Source organism: Rhamphochromis sp. 'chilingali' (assembly GCF_963969265.1).
Source record: "Rhamphochromis sp. 'chilingali' genome assembly, chromosome: 13".
Taxonomy (NCBI): Eukaryota; Metazoa; Chordata; class Actinopteri; order Cichliformes; family Cichlidae; genus Rhamphochromis; species Rhamphochromis sp. 'chilingali'.
The window spans coordinates 8210908-8238487 of NC_137940.1; the positions used below are offsets into that span (position 1 = coordinate 8210908).

Below are 27580 nucleotides of genomic sequence, written 5' to 3' on the forward strand. Positions count from 1 at the left end.
AGGTGTCTTTTATACAGATGATGAGTTCAAACAGGTGCCATTCATACAGGTAACGAGTGGGGGACAGAAAAGCGTCTTACAGAAGACGTTACAGGTCTGTGAGAGCCAGAGATTTTCCATGTTTGAGGTGACCAAATACTTATTTTCCACTCTAATTTACGAATAAATTCTTTACAAATCCTACCATGTGAATTCATGGATTTTTTTTTCACATTCTGTCTCTCACAGTTGAAGTGTACCTCTGGTGCAAATTACTGACCTCTGTCATCATTTTAAGTGGGGGAACTTGCACAATCGGTGGCTGACGAAATACTTTTTTGCCCCACTGTACTTAACCTCTGTAGAGGATATTTAAGCAGCTCATGAAATTCTTTATAGATATGTTTTAGTTTTAATGGGAAATTCTGTGAAACATCTTTGCATCTGCCGTTCTTGACTGCCTTTAATTTTAATTCAGTTCAGTTTTATTTATATAGCACCAAATCACAACAACAGTCGCCTCAGGGCACTTGATATTGTTAGGTAAACACCCTGCACCTGCAATATTATAGAGAAATCTCATCAATCAGATGACCCCCTTCTGAGCAAGCACTTTGGCGATAGTGGGAAGGAAAAACTCCCTTTTAACAGGAAGAAACCTCAGGCAGATCCAGGCTGATGGAGAGGCAGGCATGCAGTGACCAGTTGAGGGTGAAGGGAGGGAGACGGGACAAAAGATATGCTGTGAAAGAGAGCCAGAGATTAATAGTAATTCGTAATTAAATGCAGAGTGATGTATAAACAAACAGTGAGTGGATGTGAAATGTGAGAAAGAAAATCTTCTTAATCTATGACATTAAAGTGAGTCTTTATTTGCACGATGAGTGGATAAATGTCTCCATCAAATAATCACTTCAGTCTTACTATGAAGACTGCACAAATTCTTTACTGAATGTGTTGTATTTGCTTTTCAGTGATTTACCTTTTTATATATGGCTAACTTGGGGCGATGGCACAGTTTCAGATTTTATAGTGGTGCTGCAATCAGCAGGTTTAAGTTGTTGTTGTTGGCTGTGTCTGTTGGATGGCCCTTCTCCATACGCACATGGACACACAAGCATGTGTTCTACAAGAATACCAGCAGTCTACCAGAGGGTGACAGTAGCACTTGCAAGCTCAAAGCCACGATTGAGACAAATGGATTACGCCAGAAAAAGTGTCTGTAGGGAAACATTGCTCATTGGCTGTGGCTGCTGATTTGTTTGAGGCAGCTACTGGACCAGGGAGTTTGGAGGGTGCTCACACATTATGGAAACCAGACCCTGATGAGTTTACACCAAAGGCAAGGCTGCATAGAACTGAACTGTGAACTGTGGACAGCTCACAGGAAACGCCTCTTTGTAAAGCAAACATACATGTGTTTTATGGCAGGCGCTTTACTGCGTTTTTATTTTGGGCTCCAATGAGCCGACTTTTCAACATGGTCATGGTCTTATTTCCTCTGCTTTTCTTCACTTTTTTTTCTGCTTGACAATTACCGCCCCCACCTCCACTCATTCACACAGACGCACACACATACATGCACTTACTTTGCCTACCTACTCCTTCCAAAAAGAGTGTTATTTTCATTGAGGTGTGAGGGCTGGCCATTTTGTGTAGTTTCAACACAATCGTGGACCTCCAGGACAGCTGTAGGGGTGTAAGGCTGACACCACCCCCCATCCCCACCCTCTAAACCCAAAGGAAGCAACAACACAGCTGCTGCTACTTCTTTACCCCCTTCCTTCCCTGATCGTGGCCCTTTTACCTGCTTACACAACGCACATAAAAGGTAAAAGAGGTGGGATATCTAATTCTGTAATAATTATTTGCCCAGTTACACTGTGCATGCACATGACTGCACTGTTTCTAGGTTTTGAGCCTCCTGCTTGGTTTACAAATTTAAAAAAGAAAATAAAAATCTAAAATCACAACACTCTAGAAAAAACACCATCTGCCTGTGTGTTAAGGAAAATTTGGGTCATTTTTTATGATAATAACAGCAAACTAATTTAATTTCCTGAAATCTGGGCGCTCTGGGGCATTTCTAAAAAAGCTGTGCTTTAGGACAAGAAATGCAAGCATTCAAACAGTCATTGAGGCTTTTAACAAAACCCCAGATTAGTGAGTGTTATTGGAACCCAACCCACGATCTTTTGTGAAGGAACACATTCTATACACCATTTACACACTTGTAGGCACAGGGTGTTATTTCTGTCAACAGGTAAGGTGCAATCACCACTGATTTTATATACAAATATTGTAAAATTAGATGAGTTTCTGCTATAGAAACGGAAGTAATGACTTCCATTTGGTGGCATAAAAAGTCATAAATGTTATCTTTGATGAAAATGTCTTGATTTATTATGCTGTGCGGCCCTAAGAGTAAAAGTTTATAGTTCATACAGTATTTTGGAGTCAAATGCTTTAAATATTTCAAAAAAGTGTCTTTTGTCCCGAACGGCTTTCTTTTTCCGTGATAAAAAATGATTTTTTTTATTCTCTAAAAGAAAATATTACTTGCTCAAATGGTTTATACTTTATTTTAAAACTCTAAATCTTTACTTCCTCTTGGCTGTGCACGAGTATGTGAGACAGCGGGGGTTAACAGCGGCAGAGTTATTTGGTTCTTGGACACGGTGGCCTCGCCTGCCGGATGCAAGTTTGACTCAAGGGCAAAATCCAGAGTGAAAGCCTCTCATGTTTTTGAGCGGTTGCCAACTCCTCTCTTTCGCTCTCTCTCTCTCTCCACCTCTCACCGCATACTTACTTTCTTCCTCTGTCATTCTCATCCCTCTCTGCTCTGCTGTCCCCTCCCCTCTCTCCTTGATTTACTCTCTCTTTCCCTCCGCTCCAGTTCTCTCTGATCCTCTCTCACGTCGAAATCAAGACTGACATAAAGAAGGTCCAGTGTCTCTCTGAAGACAGCGTGGCCTCGATCAGAATTATGTCACCTTTGTGAAAGGAAGCTTGGGCAAAATGTTCTGTAGATGCAAATCGGATTTGCGTGATTTGAAGGATTTGAAAAACAGAACCGGCTGATAGCTTGTTTTGTACTCTGACATAAATCAGAGTGACGAAATAAAGCTCAAGGGTATTTTCACATACTTGGAGAGGTTTTTATACAATGAGGCCACTCTCTGCAAGAGTTTAGTGGGAACAACAAGGAATATGTTGAATCCAGGTGGTTAAAAAAAATCCAAGTCAGGTTCACTTTGTGGTAGAAATATGAGAGGAAGTCGTTCCTTCTCCCATAAATTGAACAACGGAAATGTATATCCATAAAATAACTATAACTCTTCTAGCAATCATTGCAGTACGTTAAGGTTATAGGTGCCTGATTTTTGCACATAGTACAGTCCACAAAACACTGGTGCAGTGTTTTTAATGACTTGCTGCTGCATGTGACATGCCACACACCCAGGTATGACTGACTGAATTCCTTCCCTTTTTGCACTTTAGCAAGTGAAAGGTAAGGCACTTTGATTAATGATTGGCATGTTGTGGAAGGATCAGAACATAACACATTTCACGGAAGTGCCACAGATGCCACGCAGTCTTCCACTCATGCATGTTGCACAATCGATGTGAGGCTCAGTAGGTCTCTCATCTGTAAAAGGAAGCTCCCTTGAAAACTGTGAAAGAAACAAACTGGCTCTGGATTTGTGTTTTTGTGGAAATTGCTCCTGAGCTGGGACTTTGTAAACCAGATTTTTCTGAAAGAGGACATCCACTGAATCACAGCTGTTGCAAAAAATCTTCATCTTCCCAATTTTGTGTTACTTTCACAGATATAACAGCAATCTTGACTTTAAGAATACCAGTGACACCTGACAGTCTGTAACATTTACTGGTATTCGGCTAGTGCATTGTATCTAAGATTACTGCGTCTGAATGCTGACCTTTCTGTGAGCTCTGTGTTCCCATCGTGCTTTCTGCATTTTCTGTTTTGTGTGTGCTCGGAATAAATCCAGGGTGGCCCATCTCCGAGTCGGTATGACTCACCAAGGCCTCTAAGGATTGCAGACTGACAGGTTAGGAAGCCACATACAGCAAATGCCTTCTGGCAGGCAACAAAGTCAACTCATGTCTCCTCAGGCAAACCTCTCATTCATGCAGACAGCCTGCTATCATGCTGTACATTTTAAAAAGTGCCACTGAAAACAGCTTATTGGAAAAACAGAGATAGCACCAGATGTGCAGGGAAGAACTTAGTCATCATGTTCAGTTTCACAAACCCAGTGTTTCATTTCGTTTTTCATTTGATCTGAAGGCGTCGTGAGTAACAAAGCAGATCTTGATCTTGATTTAGTCACACCAAGTCTAAGTTTCTATCTAAGAATAAGACACCTGAATTGCGGGGGCGTCCGTTTGTAAACAGTTTGTAGACGTAGCTCAGAGCGGGTCAGATTGAAGCTGGCCAAGAATGTGCTTAGGAACAACGCTCTAAGGAAAAGATTCCCAGCATTCCTCATTGGTTAAGGAGAGGTACCGGCCTTCGCAGATAGGAAGTTGTCTGTCATTAGGGGGTAATCACTTCATGTGGAGGATTGCAATGCCTTGGAATGATTCCTGTTGTTATCGGCAGTGAAACTTGGTGCAGAAAGCATGGATGAGTTTTTTCTCTCTCTTGTCTCTCTCTGTCTTTTTTTGGTTTGCTTTTTAATCAGCTTGACTGATCCACATGTTTTTCCAAACTTTCTCAGCGTTGCAACATACATTTTGCTGAGGTTAAGTCCACAGTGCACACTCTGCTAGATTCAGTGGTATATAAATGGTTCTGTGTTGACTTAAAGGTGGTTGGTATTTTTTACCTAGGGGCATTTCTAATTACTAATGGCTCGTGTGTAATGATGCCTATCATGTCAGTGGTGCAACAAGGTGGATGCAATCCGTCATGCAGACTCATGTTAGAACAGCAGAGAATTTATACAACTGGGTTTTGTCTGTGGTGGTTTGCTGTCTCCCACACCACTTATCTGTGTTTGTTTGCAGGGCTTTGGTCCTGCTGTCCTTTCAAGTGGGTTGTCTGAGTGCCCTGGTCTGGCTGGTTTTGTCCTCTCCTCTCTCATCTCCTCGCCTGACTCCTTTTTTTTCTTGCCTTCTGCCAACGGAGCCAAGACTTCAGGTGGAATGATGCCATTACGAAAAGAGCCCGTCAACGCTTGCCCGACATGCCAAGCCAAGTATTTGTCTTTTGGGGTCCCCCCTCCTTACCTCCTCCTCCTCTTATTCCCTCCACACCACCACCACCTCCCCCGGATCCTTGAGAACAGGAAGTATATCTTGTTAAGTGATGGATGGGCCCCCTGCTCTTGCTGGGAGGAAAGAAAAAAAGCCTTTCTTTCCCTCCAGGGCAGTCAGATGAGTTTAGCAGTCTCAAAGCTGAGGGTCGGCTCTGCTTTTTCGGGAGCGTCTTGGAACGCTCGGAGCCCGAGTGCCTGGAAGCTACAGGCACTTCTCCATTATGTGTGCGGAGAGAATTAATAGCTGATAAAGTGCAAAGTGGTGTTTTTGCACTAGGAAAATGGATCGGAAATTAAAACGATCCGTCCAAGGAGAGTTTATTGGAATATATGTGTGCTTACATGCACGCTTGCATATGCGAATGTGTTTGTCAGCGTGTGTGGGAGTGACTGAGTTATTTAGTCCGGGGTCAGCAGGTTTGTGTTGGCATGCAGCCGCCCGATACTTCCAGGGAGAGCAACTCAGGAAGTGTCCCTGGCACGTCCTCTGCATAATGCAATATACTGTGCTGCAACGGGCTTGACTTGCTGTGACAAACAATCACAGATTAAAGTTCCCACTACAATCACCTCACGCCTCGAGCACAGTTTTGTACCAACAATATATGTTAACCCACAGGAAGAAACATAATAACAAACCTGATCCCACAGGTGTTGTTTTATAATTGCTTTGCCAGATGCACCTTATTAGGCCTTAAGCCCTTACATCTTTGATTTAATACTGCAGCCCTCCAGCCATCCGTCCATCTATCTCCCAGCATGTCACCGCAGCAGCCACCCCTTTCCTGCTTCGATTGAGGGTGGTGTTATTCCTCTCTATCCATTTTGTTACACTACCGTCACAGATAGCCACCCACCTTTCTGTAATCAAGCGTAAGAGTCGAGAGACCTGAAAAGCAAGAACGTTTGCTGTCATGAGCCACGGCTCCTTTGTCACCCATTACTCTGTTGTGGATACGTAAAGGTAGCTACTAACATTCGTCTCCGGTTTCTGTCCTCTCATGTTCCATACACATGTACAGGAAAACCAGTAGATAAAAGGCTGGGATACTATCCATCACCCCAGTAAACTGGAATTTGCTATCCAGAGGGGAAATATAGCAAACCGTAAAACAAAACTCCAAACCTGAAATTTCCTCCAAGACACTTATCGAGCAGGTGGTCTTCAAATGAAACGCAGAAAAGATTTTTTTTGCTTACATTTTTTTAAGCTGGAAAATTCTATGCACCTAGAGTTCCCTTTTTTTTAAATTATGGAATATAGGTTTTGCAGATGTTTGGCATTTCTGCTTGTTAAGTGAGTTAAATATCAACCTTATTAAAACCCAGATTCACAGAGTGCTTATGCACTAGTTAGCTGAACTCGTAGCATGTGCTGATTGTTCTGTTCTCCTACTCAAACATACAGGATGACATGACGTACAGTAGATGCTCATATTCTTTGCAAGTAAAAGAGGAGAGTTGCAGAGGTAGAAGCGCAGTATCTAACAGTTCAAAGGCTGCTTGTCCAGTCCCTCCAACCTTCACTGATCACTCCTGACATGGCCTCCTGTATGGCTTGCATCTGTGAGTATCTCCTGTCTCGGCTCCACAGGCCAGAGTCTGGCCCCGCTGTGGCCTGTCTGGCTCAGAGCCAGGGCCTTCAGGACTTACTGACTCTTAGGAGAATAGCAACAAAGAAACTTTGAGTTTCAGTTGATGTTCGTTTTCTGTTTATAGTTCATTCCATTGCTACCAATAAATGCCAGTTCACACTGTGCTCATTTATTTTCCCAAACCCACTGCTCCTCAGCTAGTTGGCTTGTCAAATGGGTTACCACACTGCAGCTTGTCACGGCCTGGCTGAGGACAGCAGATGGAGGCAGGACATATTTGTCAGTCTGTCTGCTTGTCTGAGTTTGAGAGGCGCCTGCCACTTAATGACGTCTGACAAGCGGGACAGCGGCAGCTTTGGGTACTCAAGGACTGTTTTGGGGTCACAGAGATGTGATCTGTAGGAAGTGGAAGGTTTATCAGATAACGGGGAGATTGTCTCCACGCTGACGCCAGAAGTGGAAATCTCAAATTTCACAGTTTGTATATCAGGCATTTGCTTTATAGTCCTGTTTAAATAGGTGTACAATTATTTCAGGAGTGGACTAAACTATTTTTTCACAGCTTAACAAGCAACCAGCAATAAGGTCAAAGGTCAGAAACATAGTGTCATGACAGTATTTTTGTGACATAAGAATGGCAATGTACAAAGGAAACACTGTTGAAATAAAGCAATAATGCTGAAAACATTTTTAAAACCCTTTATGTGTCGCAATTTTTGAAATATGACCTTAAAACAGATGCTGTCTGTCTTTTTTCTGTCCCACAGGCTCTGATGCGTCCAGGTCGCCTCGACCGAATTGTCTACGTGCCGCTTCCAGATGCGCGTACTCGAAAGGAAATATTTTCTCTGCAGTTTCGTAATATGCCTGTTGCTGAAAATGTGTCTCTTGACCACCTGGTGACTCGGACCAACAATTATTCCGGAGCTGAGGTGAGCTTTAGGAATATCTTTTGCATGCACATAAAATCACAACTATGGTCTTCTTTGGTTGGGGACAATATGTCTTTTGCAAACACACAAAAATTCTTGAAATTACCAGTTACCAAAATTGACAATTGGGACACAAAAAAAAATTATGCAGTTACCCAGCAGGTTGTATTGTTTGGATATCTGCATCTCTCTACCACATGTCAGACTCAATCCACTAAAAGAATAACTTTGACTTAGAAATCGATGCTTTATTGCTGTTTTGCAACACCATTCTTACTACTTCTGGCACGTAATAAGAAATTGTGAGTGTAGCCAGAATTGCAGAAAGATGTTACTGTGCTTTTCTGTGATGTCTGCATCGTGTCTGTACTGTGTCACAGAGCACCCTCGTGATCTCACAGCAGACCGGGAGAAATCGTACAAACAGTTCTTTGTGTAACAGATTTGTCTCCCTGCATTTGTCTCCCGCGTGATTCACATTGTCTCGAGCAGAGAAATTGCTGCTGTTCTCCATGGCACAAGTAACTCACAAGTTCTGAGAAATTGTGAAACCAGTGCATCACAATTTGGCCAAAATAAACTGTTTCCTATGTAAGATCTAGTTTTTGATATTTTTTTTAAAAATCCCTGTTTTTTCTTGACCTTCAAATTTATACTGTTTATAGATCTTAATCTTAATTGTAAAACTTTGCTTTAATTCAGCTTGAAAAGTTATAGACGTGATAGGAAATAAAATGTTTGTCACTTAATACCACTGTGTGTTATTACGTGCAATTTTTCTTTAGCTATAATTTGAGATGCATGCAAATGAAGTTTCCAGTATGCTAAAGCTCATTTAACACATGAAGTCAAGACAATATGAGGAGAATCAGGTCTAGACGTCGCAGTTACCCACTGTGCACTTTGGAAAGTGCATGTCAAAGGCCGGACAAATCCACTGTGTAATCATCTTTGCCATAAACAATCTAACATCACAAAAAAGCTGGTAGATTAAAGACCAGCTAATGTCAAAACCAACTGAGTCAGACATTCTTTCTGAATGCATCTCAGTCAGGTAATGTCTAAGAACTTCAGGGTTTCAGTGTATGGCTCAAACAACACCCACTTCACTCCATAAACTGCTAGTACACATTAACAACCACGCACAAGAGCAAACAAGCCTTTCAGGAGAAACTGTCTTAAAAGGTGCTCGGTTATCCCTGCTTTAGCAGAATGGTGATTGGAGTTGGGATTGTTTGGTCATCACTTTCCAGCCACTGTAAGAGCATGGTTATCATTCCCAGTGGGTGTTAAACACAGCCAGGGCTGCCCCTTGCCACCAGTTCTGTTCATAAGTTTATTATGTGTCTCGTGGACTGAGGATTTCGTGTCAGACTTTTGTGGATCATGTGCTTCTGTTGCCTTAATTGAGCAACAACCTCTAGCTTACAATCAGGTGGTTTGCAGTGAAGTGTGAAATGGCTGGGACAAGAAATAGCTCTTCAATCCTGAGGCCATGGTTCTCTGATGGAAAAGGGTGGTGTGTCTACAACAGGATGGGAATGAGTAACTGGAAGTGAAGTGGAGTTCAAGTCTCTGGTCGAAGAAAAAGTAGAAAATTGACAGATGAATTGGTGCAGTGTCTGCAGTAATCTGGATGTTTTACCAGTCTGTTGAAGTGAATGGAGCTATGCTTATACTCTTTCTACTCAGTTTCAGTACTTTCTAATTCAAGCACCCAATTAAATATTCATAAAGCGCTTTTTAAAAAGTGAAGCAGTCAGTTTACTATCCGATCATTGTTCCCATCTTCATCTAAAGCCACAAGCTGTGGGTAGTGACCAAAAGATTGAGATCACAGACACGGGTAGCAGAAATTTGGGTGTCTCAACTCAGCCTTTGACCAAGGGCTTCATCCTTTCTTGTTCTCGGGGTTCTGCTTCTCCACATCAAACATGGTTCTGGCATTTCCTAGGTAAGGTGTTTCAGTTATGTCCGACTGGGAGGACACCCTGTAGCAGACCCAGGACACGGTGGAGAAAGCACATCTCTTGTCTGACAAAGTGGCTGTGAAGAGGGAGGTCCGGGGACTGTTGCCCCAGTGACCTGGACTTTGATAAGAAGCAGAAAACGGATGGATGGATTCTATTATTCCCACATTTAAACAATTATCTCATTCGGCCTGTCAGTTTCGCTATGTGGAGCATTTGCAAACAACATTTGATTTCCACTACGCTTGCACAACATGTCATATGAACCAAGACTCCTCAGGCTTTGCCCAACCCTTGATCTGGATTGTAGAGCAGTGATAAATATTATGAAGTGAGTCATTTCACAAGCAAAAACGACCAAACGTTTTCATCTCCTATCAGATGTGAGGCCTGCTGTTTTTCTCATTGTTTAATTGATGTATGCTGATTATCTTTTGTTTTTAGACAGTTGGCTGAAGAGGCCATTTTTTACTTCGCTCTGAAGTTTAAAACAAATATACATTTGCGCCGATTGCTTGGGTTCATTCTGCCAATCAAAACTCCGCTGACCACACCTACACAGGACAAAGAACATTTCTTAATTTTTTTAGGATAAAACGTTTATATGACTTGAGATGATTTCACTAACCAAGCACGCAAATACGCAGTCAGTGCACCTCACCTGGTTAAGCAGGTGGTCCATATGCTGAAGGCTGTTGCTAGGGCCTGGGTTCAAGTCGGCCCTTTTTGTTTTGTTTTCACCCCACTCTTTCCTTACTATTCTTTCAACTGTCTTTTACTTTTGACATCCCTATATGCAGTAGGAGGTTATAGTAGAGACTCCTCATCTACCCTCCTTCCCAACTTGTCAGCCCCCACCCTAAAAATCAGCCTAAAGCAGGCGTACACCTGGAGGAGGTATGCAGTTAGGAAACCAATCCCTTACTATCAGGTGTTGTGTTTAACACCGGGGTTTCTGGTATAGTGTCTCATCTGTGGAATGGAGGTTTGCAGTCACTTGCCACTGAGCTCTTGAAACCACACAAAAATTCAAAGGCATGCCACAGTCAAGCTGATAAGAGTTCATAGGTGGAAAAAACCAAGTCTCACCATTGTTGTACCATTGCATTTTATTTTACGTACCTGTCCTATAGATCATATTAAATTAAATGAAACTTTAGACTCCCCTGATCACTGAGGGGAAGTTTGTGAGGAAACAGGATACAGATAACACATCACAGCACTGAAGATGTGTGTTTAGAAAGAAAAAGCTTCAAAGCTTCAGTGAAGAAATACAGCACGTCTAAAGGTAAATGATATATACACATATGTCGATTGCTGACAACGTGACTAGCTCCCCAAATGAACAGGAACATTAATAAAACATTTGTGCAAAAAGGTCACACAGCCTTTATGCTGAAGGACTCTTAAAAAAAGATTTTTCACCTGCATACTATTCTTCCATAAATCCTAAAATGCTTCAGAATGGCAACATCCACCACAGTTTACAGTAAACTCGATCCGTCTGCGTTGTTGATAGCTCAAGGACCTTTGCTGTCAAAAAGAAGTGGGGAGAGTAATCAACCAGGACACAAGCGCTCACAACCACTTCTTGTTTACAATTTATTAACTTTTTTCATTTTTATCCAATTTGTTCAACATACAAGAATAAACCTCCCCCTGACAGAAAACCAACTTTAAATAAACATTAAAAAAAAAACTTTTGTTTATATGAGGCAGGACATTTTTGCACATGGTTAGAAACATTATTAGAATTGACTTTTTTTTGAACAAATGTCTTGAACGCATGCTTAACATAAAACTTACTGAACTATTTAATGGTTTTCGGGCACGTCCAAACACTCTTACTTTCAGACAAAGCAATGACAAAGCAGCAGATATGTTTGTGTTGCTTTCAAACATTAAATTAAATCAGTGGAAATATGGAAAACATATTTTTGTATGTTTTTCAGCCAGCATTGTAATAATCTACCACACATCTAGTCCGGTCAAACTTTTACAACTCTATGGGTAGCAATACCTTTCCGTCTCCATGTGACTGAATGACTGGTATGCTTGCTGGCAATGCTGCAAGCAGCCTGGTGAGCCACAGCACTGGTCAGCAATGCATCGAGCTCATGCTGGCAGGGACCAAAATGGACAAATTGGAACCTCATAAATCAACAGCAAGATAATTACTGAAGCTAGAGGCAACTAAGCAGAGTCCACTTTTAGTTTCCATACACACTGTCGCTGCTTTTTCTCCCTTCTGACTGTTCGCACTTCCTTAGAGTGCATGCTCAGCTCACACTCCCTCTGTCTACTGGTCGTATAGAGGTGTCATCATGGCGCTTTGGTTACGGCTGAATGCTAGTCCAAAATGGTTCACTCTTCAGCAGCACTGGCCTTGCAAAGTTCAGTTTCATTCAAAAGAATGGATGACATGCTGAGACATTTTCTATCAGTAAAATGTAATTCGTTAAATAAATGTTGGTGTTGATGGGGTTTATTTAACTAAAAGGGGGAAAAAACCACATGTTTAAGTATCCAGTATGTTTCAGACTGGTGAACTCTTGTATATGTTCACCCCAGATTTATCCATCTGGTTCAGAGTTCACAGGTCACCTGATTGTTGTCCAATTTCTTCAGTCATTAAGCCACTAAAACTGGAATTTTATAGTGAATATTTTACTATATATATTATCGTATCAAATATGGTTCACATAGAACTTGAAATAATGCACAAATGGATGAATTCAGTACAATTCAGTCCTCAGGGATGGCAGTATGACGACTTGAAGCTTTGACTTTAATTACATTCTTGGGATTTCAAACTTGTCTGAGAGGAGGAGGAGGCAGGATCTCGAGAGGAGGAGGTGTGGAGGTCACTCAAGAGGTCACAGTAGTTGTCTGCTCAGCCGTAGAAGCTTGTTAAAATCACCTGTCTTCCTACCTGCCTGGAGTGACATCTGGTTTCACAACCCTCAGCTTCCCACTAAACTTTCCACCCTCAACACCCCTCAACACACTTTTAACTCACACTCATCCTAGAAAATTGCTTCTGGCTTTCCCTCCTCACCTCTGCCATCGCTCCTCCAAACAGAAGCAGCATTTGATACTGTAATCGGAGTGTTGTCGTGAAGGAGAAGAAGGGCTTAACTTGCTTCTGAAAAACAGTGTGATGCTATTTTTTTTTTTCCTTTTCTGATCAAGTCCTGACAGGAAAAGACCCCGGGGATTTATTGCACCCTGTCAGATGTACCAAGTCAGTTCCAGGCCTTGTTTGTACCTTAATTTAAAAGAAGAAGAAAAAGAAGCCATATCAAATTTCACAGCTGTTTTTCGTGTTCCTTTAATGTTCGTTCCAGAATGAGTGTTTGCCATCAGGGCAAAAGTTGTTTTGTTTTTCTTTCTTTGCATTTGTTTAAAAACAGTAAAAATTTCAGGTTTTTTTCTTGTTTTTTTGTTTTATGATTTTTTCCCCCGATCAACCACTTAACGCTGACATATGAATCATTCAAGCATTTAAAAAGCTGTCTGTAGAACATGGTGGAGTCTCTGTCATGGTTTGCGGTTTCGGACAGTGGTGTTGGAGAGATTGCCAGAATTGATGGATTTATCATATTTTCCGCACTATAGGGCGCACTTAAAATCCTTTAATTTTCCCAAAAATCGACAGTGCGGCTTATAATCCGGTGCACCTTATGTATGAATTCTGGTTGTGCTTACTGACCTCGAAATGATGAAAAAATCTGTCAAAAAATGTTTTATTACAACTTTGGTAAGCTACGAAGCTGCACCGCTTGATGGATTGTCGTAGCATTATGGCCACCATAGTCAGGAGCCTCGCGGAGTGATCTGGGTCCAAAACTCCGTCTGGTTCAGGTCCCAAAGTCAAACAAACACTGCGGCATCACTGAGAGGAAGTTAGCTAGCTGGTTTCCACCTAAACATGATATACCTATCACTTCCAACATAAATGAAAACAGAAAACTAAACAGCTGACTTTTGTAGGGTTACCGAAGTTCCACTAGCTGGTATATGTTTGCTACTTGATTGTAACATAAACACAGTGAAGCTGGAGGATGAATGCTAATTTTTTTTTTCACTCAATAAAAGTTAATGTGAGGGCTCCCGATGGTTAGGGACAAATGCAGTCATATGGCAGGATGCTGTAAACAGACCAAACTTCAGTCAGGAGAACAACTGAGATAATCCATCCACAATACGAGGTTAGTCATTAATATACTGCAACAACGCAGGAATAGAGCAGCTGCGAGAGAATGCAGCGTTAATAAATCAATGGTACGGAAGTGCAGGAAGCAAGAAGAACGAGTTCAGTAAAGATTGACTTATCTGACGGTTTTGTTTCGCTTAATGCGCCTTATAATCCGGTGCGCCTTATGTATGAAAACAGACATGTTCATTGACAGTGTGCCTATAATCCGGTACCTTATGGTCCGAAAAATATGGTACACAGAAAAGTACTTTCAGCTTTTGATCCACCATGCAAAACCATTAGGCATCTGAATGGCAATAACTTTTTTTCAGCATGACTATGATCCCAAACAGATGGACAATGCAGTAAAACTTGGACAGAAAACTAAAAAAAACAATCAAACGCTATAATTTATCGATTGGCCCCAGAGCCTGGACCTCAGCATTATAAAAGTAGCGTGGGGTCTGAAAGGCATTCAAAGCTCTGAATGTTCTTTATTAAATCAACATTTTCTCCTCCGTCTTTTAGGAAGATGTCATATTAGTCTTGATGTGTAAGTGGTATTTAGGGTAACACCTAACATAACCCCACAGGAACTTTTTTCAGTTATAGGTATGTTTCCCCAGCCTGTTTCCTCGGTAGAAATGACAATCTAGCTAATCATGGCTTGGAAGGAGGGGATAAGGGGATTCAGTGTTTTGCACAGCTAGTTGTAGGAATAAGCTGGTTTTAACTGCTTCTGCTAAAAAAAAACAAATTGCATAAATGTGTCTGATACATGACTTGAGTGAATGATTGATTAGGGCTAAGTAACCCTCACCTTAACTGAAAATGGATAACACAATGAACTCTTGAACTATTGTGATTACCAGACGAGAAAAACGGGTTCCATGACAGAGCTTTGGCTCCCTGAAGCTTCAGTGCAGATTGTCACTGTTTTGCATCGTCAGACAAGTGAAGGCAGAAAGGGCCACGGACCTAAAACATGAGCAGCCTTTGACTAAATTTATTTGAAAATACATGTTTTTTTTTGCTAATAACCGAGCAAATAGGAAATTTCAGTTTGCTTTTAGGGCTTCTTTCCTTGGAAAAATCCACAGATGCTCAGTATTGAAGTTTTTCTCTCTCCAACGTGTTTTGAATAAACAGGAAATGAACTGAGTCATTAAAAGGAGTAATGACAGTCCCTGAGTGCGCAGCTCGTACTCTATTAACATTGGATGTCACAGACCTCCCCGTGGTGCTTGATTGAAAAGTGACCTCCGTGAAGTGGAATATAAAAACACCGCAGTAATGAGCATTTGGCAGATGTTGACAAGTTGCTGAGAAAAAGCTAAATATCAAGACTTCTCAGCATGATCACAGTAAGGACACAGCTCAAAGTATTTAGATGCAGATCACGTAGAGGTGGCAACAAGTGATAGGCAGGACCAACCCTGCTGGGTGCCCTCCTGCTGATCTCACAGCCCTGTAACATTCATGTCCAAAAAAGGGGGTGTGTTGGGGGACGGTTGTTCAGGCATTTTAATAAAACTTCAAGCTGCAGCGCTCAGCCGTATCAGAATATCTTTGTGTTCAGCCACAGATGCCTTTGACCGGCTGCGACCTCCATAGCGGTGGGTCTTTTCGCTCCAACAGGGGGAGAGCTGTTTGGTCCAAGCCCAGGTGTCTGGGACGCTTGGCTGACATCCATTCAAACTCACTGGCGCAATTGTTTTCTTAATGTTTTTTTTTCTTCTTCCACACTGGCAAGAGCAAGTCTGTTCCAATGCGGGACATACAAATAAGGCAGATCAACGGCAGCCTGCAAAGCTTAATACTCCCCTTTACAAGATAGCTAAGCACATTTGCACACCCCAGTCAACTGAGTCAGAGTGTATTATGATGTAGTTTGATGAAGCAGTGATTTGTTTTTTCTGTAATATATAAAAGTAGTTTTGATTTTTTTAAATTATTCATTAAAAATAGAAACCTGAGCAGGCGAGCAGTATCTGCAGTAGCTGCAATGCGACTATTAAAAGCAAAAAAAAAAAGAAATTGATTGTAAGTACAGCCTTGTTGTATTGTGACAGACACACACACGCACACACACATAGTAAAACCACCCTCACAGGAAGACAAATGGTTTCCTCTTAACACCTGTTGTGGTTGTGGCTGTTCCTCCTCTGGCTCTGTGTTGTCTGTCTGATTTATGGCCTGGTATTTGTTGTTGCCAAGATTTTTATCACCAAGGACACAGGCGCAAAAAAAATGCATCAACAAAAACGTGTTGCTGTTTGAATAACAGTGACATTACACAATGTATGAATCAGATATTAGCCATGGAAAAAAAAGAAAAAAGATCTTCAATCATCAAATAAACTTGTCAGCTTTTGTGGAAAGTGCATCTGACTTGGTCTGAAGTTGGCAGGTATTTGCCGAAATATGCTCTAACTTCTTGTCTTGACTGCATTCATGTGTCTGCGTTTTATTTTCTGTGTGACTGACCGACCGCCGCCGACACAGTCACGCTGTCACTCAGACGCAGTCTTTGTTGATATGGAAAGCGCTTAACAAATGCTGCGAGGAAAAAGCCATTCACACCCCTGCAATTCCATGACTGTGAAACACCTCACTTCACTTCCTTCCCAGCAAGCCTGTTACCTCTTGACATTGTGAACATGTTGTTTTTAGAAAGGTTAAAAAAGAAAACATTTCCCTCGCTGCTACTGCCAGCCAGCTTCTGTGGCCTGCAAAAGGCCAGATGTCACAGCGAGAGAAATGGCTCCAATTGGCCCCTGATTTTACATTTTATATATAAAGCCTTCACTGTGGTTTATGTCTGAGTACATGGTGAGCACCAATTGAATTTTTCTGGGAAATATAAGCCCTTAAGCGTACCCAACATGCTGTTTCCCTTGGCTAGGAAAGAAGACAGAACGTGGGTAGCAAAAGCCAAAAAAGAAAGAAACTGAGCAAGAGAGTAGGAACATAGAAAGGGACAGAGAGGAGACACGTGAAGAGGAAGATGGTAAATTGTGGAGAAACAGAAGAGAGGAGAGGGGTGCACTTACCTACCTGAAAGTAGCTAATAAAACTAGAGGAGGACGCCAAAAAGGAAATGGACAGTGACAAGAACACACCATTAATTCAGTTTCAATTCCTGGAGACTCTCTTTCTTTGGAGTCCAGTTGTCTGGCAAATTATCAGGACCAAGAAATAATCTGCCTCTTAACCCTGTGTAAAACAGGTATTTGTCATTTTTACAGTGGTGGGTAGATTTTGTTGCCTTTGGACACAGCCAGGCTAGCGGTTTCTCCCACTATGCTAGACTAAATTAGCCGGCTGCTCACGGTAACTTCATATTTAGTATATGAACATGAGACAGGATATTATGCTTCTCAGGTAACTCTCCCTTACAGAGCCTATTTAGTCTGTCCCTTAATTAAAAACTAGATTTATTGGAAATTAAATAATTGCAGTCTAACTTATTTTAATGATTTGCAAATTTAGTTATATTAAATAGCACATTCAGAAGCCTTAAAATTTAGAACTTGTATATAATGTATGTGTATAGTGTTGTAATACCACTAATAAGATAAGATAAGATAACCTTTATTAGTCCCACATGTGGAAAATTTGTATATTATAACAAATTATTATAACATGAACATTCACTGTGTATATGCAGGTAGTATGCATCTCGTGAAAGATGAAGCAAACAGGAAAGACAAATGTTCATATGACACATCTGGAGTTTCACCTGCCTTGGCATTACAAAATGCATACACACCACACATGCACACGCACACATGCACAGACGTACCCAATCACAGCTGTCTCCAGGTCACTTCACTGTGGGCGTGTTTGGTAAATATGCCATCCTTGCCTTCCCAAGTCCACAGAGAATGCGAAGCTTTCATTCATCTGATTAAGGGGTGAGGACAAATGTGCCCTTAAAGGCGAGGCCCAGCAATGCTACCCTACACACACACACACACACACACACACACACACACACACACACACACACACACACGTACAACACCTTAACAGGGTGTAGCCCCAACACAGGTGCTATCCCACATGGGTCGTTCCAAAACATAGAGTGGACAATGGCTTAATATGATAACACTGAAACGCCTGAGCTGCAAGTTATTTGGTATTTGTAGGAGGTTTCTTAATATTATCAGTGAGTCATCTAACAGAGGAAAAACCACCACTTTCATTACAAACATTTCCTACGTGTTCAGAAAATGTTTCTTTATTTGCATAGTGAATACAGAGTGACTATTAGAGCTTTCACTCTATCTGATTTTCACTATATGATAACAAGCAGAGGTAGCGGGACTAATCTGTAATCTGTACAAAAGAGCAAGAAAAAAAATATCTCATTTGTCATATAAATAATAACATAATATCAGTTTGAGTACTGGTATATATTTAATCCTTCTTTAATTTCAAGGCTATGTTACAGGCTGTGTTATATACACTACAGCAATCAACAATTTATAAAAAGAAGGAAAGAAAGGCATGTTGCAACTACTTTTCCCCACTGATCTGTTCAATTTATTTGCTCTACTTTTATTTACACTACATTACTTTCTCTTTAATGGTCATAACCTGTCACCGTGGCGGTTAGTTGGCTTACACTTACAGGTCCAAGGAGTATAAGCTATAACGTAAAGTTCAATACTGGGGAGAAGTCTGACCATGTCAGAAATCAGACATTTAGAATTGTCTTGACTGGCTACACAGGAACAGGGAGTGAAATGAAGGCAGTGATGCAATAAAATCAAATAAAATATATGCAATAAAATACAACTTTTAAAAAATGAATTAAGCACACACTTTGCAGACTTTCTCTAGAGGGAAACAATGATGGCTCTACATTTGAAAAGTGCCACCCAGAGTCTGAAGTACAGTGTCCCACGTTCCACTGTGTCTTCCACACAGTGTGAACATCGTGGCATTATTCAGATTTTAGGCTAAAAATGTTAATACTTTACAAACACCAATATTTTAAAGCATAAAATTGGAGTTGATTGCCTGCTGGAATACATATGTAATATCTTCCTTGATGTCTGTTGTCTCAGCCGTAACATATGGCGAGGAAAGCCCGCACGAGTTCAATTTCATCATCGGAGTTTTCTATGGAATCTAAATTCCTCTGCTGAGAGCACAAGCATGTGCACGTTCATCCACAGCTCACACACCTCCGCTCTGTTATTTATGATCATGTGCCATGTTTCCATCCCCCCACCGCCCCCCACCCCCTCCCTTTTCCCCACGTGACTCTCCTCCTTCCATGCTTAACCTCACCTCCCTCTCTTTAACCTCCTCTCTCACTCTCGCCTTGTAATCTTAAATAGGTTTCACATGGAGTTGTGGTCAGGCCTTGTTTCTCTTGGCAGAAGCATGTCACTGCAGACACTTCCTCTTTGCTTCTTTGGAGGATGAAATGTTTTATTTCTGGTTAAGAGTTTGGGCTCTGCACCCCCAACGTCGTTTGATTTATGTATTATTTAATTTCCTCCAAGAAAATTGGATGCAGAAACCCCCCCCCCCCTTTTTTTTTTCCAGTAAAGGGGTTGGGGATGATACTGTGGTGGGGCTAGGGGTGATTATTTTGAATAAGAGCACCTCTTTGAGCCTAAGTTTAATTTAGTTTTCTTCCTGAGTGAACAAAGTTTTATGAGTTCAGTTAAACTCCAGTTATACATTTTTTTTCTTCCTTTTTTGTTCATATTTAATTATAGATTGGATATATTTTCAAGGTAAGTTACTCCCCACTCCCTTTGTCTTGTGTTACAGCACAAAAATCTGCAGTCAACACTGATATCGCAGGATGTCAACTTGGGCCTAAAAACATCAACATGGGAAATTTTTATGAACAAATGCCGTTATTTTTCTGATATCTTATTGAGCAATTGATTAATGCAGAAAACTAAAGATACATTCATTATAATCACTGCCCCCTATTTGTTTGTATTCACTTAGAAAAAAATATATAAAATGTTGATCAGGTATGACAGCTCTGCATCAGTCCTAATATTAGTCAAACCTATGGATAGGATTGATTATTAAGAATTTGCACTTGTGGCCTGTTCTGCATTCTTGTTTTACAGTTATGACCTATAAGTAAGTCATGAAGATAAAAGAATAAGCTGCTTCTTCTAGCTGCAACTTCTGAAGGTTAAATGAGCGTTTAACAGTTTGTTAAGCAAACATGCAAATGTTTGCTCTACGAAACACTATGTAACCAAGAATGTAGGTCTTTGCATGAAGTTAATACCTATATGTATATGTACTGGATACATGTATGTGTATGTGCACATGCATTTCTGTCTAAACATGCATGTGAGGACGCATGTGTAGCTTTTCTTTTTTTGGGGTACGTTTTTCGATATTGACCTCATAAACCTTATCTGTGTGTTGCATATGTGTGCTCACATGCCTGCACAGTGCAGGAAAGTGCAATGTGTTCAGAGAGGGTGTGTGCCCGCGCCTCTCTGCACTGCAGTGTATGTGTGCAGGACTTGTGGAGTGATGGAGGAGAGGTTTTGTGGCAGGCGGGGTGGAGGGGGAGTTGTCGGGGCTCGCTCCTGTAAATGTGGCCGTTTGTGTTTGAGGGAGGGCGGGCGGGTGAGGCAGGAGAGAGGAGGAGGGGGGGGGGGGGACTGGATGTAGCCCGCTGTAGACACAAGGCGATTGATAGTAAACACACACTCCGGGTCTAGTGGATCTGCTGCCGGTAGCCCGGCTAACAAGCCCTTCATTAAGGCCGTCTGATACACTCACTGAGCGCTTTTGTTGAAGTAGGAAGCGAAAAGTACACCAGACAGATTTGACCTGAGAACGCTGGTATGTGCTGCCAGCAGTCACAAGCTTTTTTCCCCCCTCTCCTCCACCTCGAGAAGGGTTTATTTTTGTCGTGCTGAACAGGTTGTCTCATGGCACGCGCCCCCCTCTTACCCCCACCAGGGAAATACTGCAGAGAAAACTACCGATTTTTTTTTTTTTTTTTGGCTGTGTACGTGTAGAATATATGTCACAGTGTGCTTTGGTGGTTTTGTAGGCGTTTGCATGTTTGGATGTGTATGTGTACAGTGCATTTGTGGTGTGCGCATACTCGAATGTTAAGCATTCAGATTCAAATTTACATCTTTTTATACTTTTTGTACGAGGTTTGTATTCTTCTTTACATTGCACCTGTACAGTGTAGTCACTATACACTGCTCATAGCACTCCTTAGACACGTAGGTGTCAATAGACATGCAGTCACTTTTTCCACAGTGTCTAAACAGTGTAAGCTTTAACTTTATTTTACCGCTTCAATTTTTCGGTATCGTCCATCTGTGTGCTGTCTCACTTCCAGTTCTTCCATGACCACAGTATGCTTTGATTATTACGATTACTGTTTTCCATCTCCATGGAAATGTTGATATTCAAATAACTTTTTTATTCCACTTATATGCGTTTCCTGCCATGTTCTAGTGCTAAAAAGTGTCGGGTGTGTTTGTTTAACCTGAGCTTTGCCGTGTTCTTATTTATACTCTGTTATTCTTTGCTGTATCTTGTTACCATTTGCCGCTATAACGGCTTAATTTCCTCTCGCAAGTCAATAAAGTTTTGCGTTGTCTTAGAAGGACAACAAGACCTCACATACAGTGCTGGATGTGCCGTAGTATATCACTCCACATACAATATATATATCCAATGTTTTAAAAGTGTGCACTGAAACGGCATGATATAGGGTGTAGTTGTGGCTTGGAATGGAGGTGCAGTACAGTGACCAGTGGGGCATAAAGGCTGCTGTTGTATCCAGGGTTTCATGTTGTGGTACCCTAATGACTGAGCGCACAAGGAGGCCAGAGGTGGCTAGCAGCCTTGAGCAAAAGTAAGCCCTGGAAGTGCCCATCCTCATTTGGTAACCCCATTAAGATGGCTTCACTGGCTAAAATCCTCTGGCTTTATCTGTTACAACGCAAGACTGAATCAAAATTTATTACAATTTCTTCCTGTAGTAATTTTTTCCTATACTCTCTATTTTGAAACATAAAGATATTAACTAATAATAAAGAAACATGTATAAAATATGTAAATGAATAACTAATAAATAGGCTTTTCATTTTCTATCAGCCACAAAGCTCTCACAGCTATAAGAAAAATCTGAATCATTAGCGAAGGAGAGTGGGTGGTTTCACATAAGTTGTCTTGCAAATGTACTTACTCCCACTTTTTTCTATTTGTATATGTAAAGTAGAACTGTTGTGCTTTCCCTTATAGTTAGTCATGGATCCTCATATTCAGCATGGCCAACATGAATAATGAAAAATAATTCTACTAGAGACCAAAAATGAAAAAATATAGAGAGAGCTAGAAATGAGCATTATAGGCCACCTTTCAGTACTGTGGACAATAGTGTTCATCTTTCTTACATTTTTAAGTGCAGTATGTCATTTTTGAACTTTTAGTAAGAAAAACAAACTATGTGTTTATTTCTGCTCTTTCAAGAATAATTTTTCCAGTCTGCAGATATGTGCCCCCTCTAAGATGATGTTTGTAATAAATTTCTGAGTGTAAGTTTTGAACATTTTTCACGTTCCACATTAAATCAAACTTTAAGTGTTTTTGACCAAGAATCACATTTTGACTTTCTTTCTTTCTTTGAAGATGTAAATGTTCAATTAAAGATCAAAAGAAGATCTAAATTACTTTTCCTGTCAGCATCAGATGACCGACAGGCCTGTGGAAGTAAATGTGCCTGCCAGCCTCCACAAAGCATGTCATTATGGGAGCCTGACCCTCTCTGTCTCGCTACTCTCATCACTGAATTTGCCATGCAATTTACAGTAGTTCTGAGAAATCACGATAAATTCTCTCATCTTTTCAGTAAACCTACTATAAGTCCTTGCATACATTGTAGTGTTGAGAAATAAATGTTTGTAGGTTGAAGCATGTGACCTTTGGGTTTTTAAAGAGGTCTTAGAACCACGAGAGGAAACTTGTCATTAGAGGAATATGTGGAAACAAGGATGTGGCAGGAGCTGCAATTGACTATCACTTTTCCAGCGACCCATGTTAAAGCTCTACAGTCAAAGAGCCACAGCTGACATTTTATTAAGGCGGAATGACTGTTTTAAGGATTCGGCACATTTTCGATGGTGGCGACACGGATACAGATGGGATTTCAAGCATAGGTTTTCCAGCTTGGCTAAAGTCTAACGTGTCCACCTTCAATTATACTAATTTTTTTTTTTTACATTTTATTTTTATTGTCCATTTTTCCATGTTCTTTCATCCTTACTCCGTTTTGTGCAAATTTAATTTCCTCTTGTTTGTGCATAGCAGCCTAACACTCTTGAACAGATTCATAAAGCTTGGTTTCAAAACGGCTTTCACGTAGGTAACGTGTCTGGTACTTTCCTTGACCCTGGTTGGTGGGGCTGGATGTAGGAATACAAATGGACAGCATATTTTGCTCAGATGTTAAACACTCGCTATTACCCTACCCTGCAGGCACCTACATAGTAAGTTCATGTGATACCAGATTAGCCTCTTGCAAGAACAGTGAAAGTAATTCTCTGGAAAATTCAGGAAATGTTTACCACCAGAAGAGTCATTTTTGAGTAATTTGTGCTCCAGGAAATCTGTAGGGAGCTGCTAATGAATGTGACTACAAAGTATAGATTAGTCTATCAACATTATTAATATGTGTGATTTAAAATCTTTTACCCGATGTGACTGTTCTGCAGTGGGCTATGTGAGTATTTGATATTTAACTGGTTATTTTTATTGCATTATTGCTCTGTTTTTGTTACATTTAATACATTCTGACTGTCTTTGGCAGTACAAATGAATCTAACTGAAAGTAGCTTACTTTGATAATAAAGTTTCACTTTAATTGTGACTAGAGTCAAGCCACTGATCAAGCCTTGCTGCTGAAAACGAGCAAATCTTTAAAAATAACCGTTGTTCATTTTTGTATTCATGATCAGTTTTTGGCAAACTCAGAGGGAGCCAATAAAGAATGAGGAAAAAGAGCCACTTGTAGCTCAAGAGTTGCTGGTTCCTGTCCTAAATTGCCAGATCTGAAAAACAGGCCAACTTTGGCGAATGTCCTGAGTTGATTCTTCTTCAATTGCCAATAATTCATGTATGAATACATGAATATAGATGGATACTGTCTACTATGGTCTTCGTTACAGTACACTTTTCTGCTGCCTTTAACCTGAACCCAGCAGGCAGATGAAGGACCTTACTGTACAAATTGTTACTTTACACAGTTTTTGCTTCGTCATCAAACCTCTTTGACTCAGACTTTTTGGGTCATTTTGAGTCAGCAAGTTTTACCACGTCTTCAAACTGAGAGGTCCTTGATGATTACTTTTTTTTTTTTCTCGCTTGCTTTGCCTTTATGACTGGCGACACGCCACCACCATGAAGACATCACCAGAGAGCAGCCACTGCAATGCATCAGCTTAGTCCTTTCCATATATTTAAGTGATTGCTGACATTATTTATGAAGGGAATGAAAAATAAAGTCTGCATTGCAATAACATTAAAAAAGAGAGATCTATAATTTATTTGGCCTGCCACAAGTCAGCACTCTTCGCCACCAAACCCCCTACGCACATCTCATTTCTGTGCATTTGCAGATTTCGCCTCCCTCCTCTTTTCCCTCTCAGTAGCACAGGGGGCCCATCTTTAGGGGGTGGTAGGTTGCTTTTTGGGGGTGTTTAGGGGTATCAAGGTAGTCCTGGAGGGGAGTCGGCGCAGGACTTTTGGCTCCGGCCTGGAAATGCCTTCACGTTTACAAACAAACTGGCTCTTTCGCTCACCCTGTTTGCCTTTGTGGCTTTAATTTTTTTTCAAGGCCTGTACAGGCAAACACACAGCAGGAAACACTGGCTTGTTGATCGCCTTCACAGAACAGCTCATAAACCCAGCCAGTATGAATGTAAGGGGCCTGTGTGTGTGCGCACGCGCGTGCATGTATCGGTTGTGTACTTCAGAGGAGCGATATTTCCTCCTCCCCCTTCTTCTTCTTCTTCTTCTTCTTTTTTTTCCTAATCAACCTAAGGAGTGTTATGGAAGTAAACAAGCAAATAATTATTAAGCATTGAATCATGCGATTGAGGAAGAGGAAAGCTAACATGTCCTTAAAGTCAAGTTTCACTGTAAATAAGAAATTACAGTTTGATTGTCCAGCCATGTTTGTCTGTTCCTGTTTATGGATGTTGCTTAGAAACAATACTAAATCACATTGTTCAACATGTGGCATCTTCTCACACTCTCTCTTTTGCCCTCTTCCCTGCTCGCTCGCTCAGCCGCTGTGCGTTTGTAAACATGCAACTGGGATACATGGCCTCATTGTTTTGCATCATTATTACTGACAGGCCTAAATGACTTGAATGATGGGAAGCCCTCATACAAAATTAACCCAGCCCCGTGTGTTTACTCTGCCTAAATCATGTTGCTCATTGGGTTGAAACAGAATGTGGGGGGAAATGGGCCTCACATCCTGACATCTGCAAAGCACCTGTCCTGAGCCATGCATGCTAGCAGGGCCAGAGCACATTCAGACAGCTATCTCCCCTCATTTTACTCTCATGCCTTGCAAAACGCCATGACTGTCATTTTGAAAAATGTGTTTCAAAATGTATTTTCTGCTAAATATTGAAGCCTACCTTACTAGGATGATGTCCTAAATGCATCATGGTGATATCAGCTGATTTAATGTATCCTTATCTTTACATGTAAGTGCATTTTCTCTGTCAGTCGATGCCTTTATCCATTTTTGAGTAATGCTCATTGTTTAAAAAACAAAAAAAGAAAATCAACTTGCATACCACCCAGCATGCATCATACTGTACTTGTAGGGGGGTGGCCAGTCTCTTCCCTGGACACATGCCTTGTTTTACCATTCATTATTAGACAGCTCTCCAGGATCACATGACTACCTGTCCCACTAACCTCCCACCAGACCTTATCAGTGGTTGTACAGCAATAGTTTCCTGCGAGGCTTTTCTAGTTGGAGGGAGTTGTGTAAGCTACACTGGCTGAGAACAAAGCTATGCTTCAACAAAAGGGAGGAGGCTGGCACTGCTGGGAAAGGTGCCTGGCCTTCATCAGCCATCGCCACCAATTCGGAAGTGAGTCACTCCTCTGGCGTGTGCAGAATCTCTCTCAAAGGTCACCTGCGCTGACTGCAGCACTCCTCCATGCCATTGCATAATTCCATCAGTACTGTAGCAACAAGGCTGCAGGAGAATGCCTGTATTTATATTTTAGACATGGCAGATCAGAAAAGTTGGACAAGCACTGAGAAGGAAAACTACACCAGGGAACTGCAGTGAAGCACATTTTATGAAATTAACTCACCATGGTTCATTGTTGTTTTGCAAATTAACTCTAAACTTGAAACAAAAAACAGTGTGTTCATCTTGTTTTTGTTCAAACTCTTCTTAAACACTCTCTCAGATTCTTCTTTTATATGTCATAAAAGATATGAGGTATGATTTTCTTACTAAATTACTGCTCTGTTACTGAAGCACATCAACCTACATGACTAGTCTATCATGACATCGATCAGCATCTAAATGTGCCCCCTCATATGATTCAGTAGTGCTCAGTGGATGGAGTGCTTTGCCTGACTGCTGACTGTAACTGTGTCTGTTTCCTGTCCCAGATAACTGCAGTATGTAGAGAGGCTGCCCTCCTGGCCCTGCAAGAGGACATCAAAGCTCGGCACATCGAAGCCAGACACTTTGAAAGTGCCCTGAACACTGTGAAGCCCCGAATCCCTGACTCTGTCATCCAGTCGTATATCAGCTATCAGCAGCAACACAGTGGCCTGTGTTTCTTCTGACCACACAGCTATGGAAAAAGTCAAAATTAGGATTTTCTTCTTTTTATTAGTTTGGAGTTGTGTATATGTGTTAACTGTACCAGTCTGCTTCATTACACAGTGTTAAATGTTTTCAAACCACAACGTTAGGCCAAAGAATCTCATCAGTTGTAAATCGCTGACTTTAAAATAAGACTCTGTTTTTATTGCAGCATTGACACTATTGCTTTATTTTTTGACTTTGAAGGATATGGTGTGCTGTCATGTTTGATCAAATAAAAATGATAATGTATTCATACTGTCATCGATCCACTTATTGTCTTTGGTTGCCTTATTTTAATCCCATATAACAGTGGTGAGCCAGTGTGGTAGTTTGCACTGTTAAAGACATCCAGCCGTGAATTTACAGCAGTATCAGCGTGCTGAGAAAACCCGTAAACTAACACGTCCCAAATCACGTTAAAGCAGTGCAGTCTTATAGATCTGATTGGATTTAAATACCTCCTATGCTCTGGTTTGTTGTAGCTTAACATTCACCTATAAATCTGCCCGTCCTACATGTTTCCAGTTCCACTTTGTGTAATTTATGAGTTGTGGCTCTTCTGGATTTTGAATAACTCCTCCAGTCAAATCACAGGTTTTTCTGCGTTTTCAGGACATGTTGGGTAAAGCTGCAATAAAATCTAAATTGGTAAAAACGTTGTCTAACTGATTATACAGTTGGTGGGCAGTGTGAGCCCTCTAATCAGAATATTCCACAGGCACATGGACATCTATGGAATTAAATAG

The 27580-nt window shown here is 41.1% G+C and overlaps 1 protein-coding gene across 1 annotated transcript in view; it reads left to right on the top strand.

Annotated features, from left to right (window-relative positions):
- afg2a (AFG2 AAA ATPase homolog A) overlaps positions 1–27106 on the top strand; it is a 108669-nt gene extending 81563 nt beyond the window's left edge. The window contains exons 16-17 of the mRNA XM_080901727.1: positions 7627–7791; positions 26633–27106. Coding sequence (XP_080757853.1) covers positions 7627–7791; positions 26633–26812 — 345 coding nt within the window. The 3' untranslated portion in view covers positions 26813–27106. The remainder of the gene's footprint in view (positions 1–7626; positions 7792–26632) is intronic.
- The last annotated feature ends 474 nt before the right edge of the window (positions 27107–27580 follow it).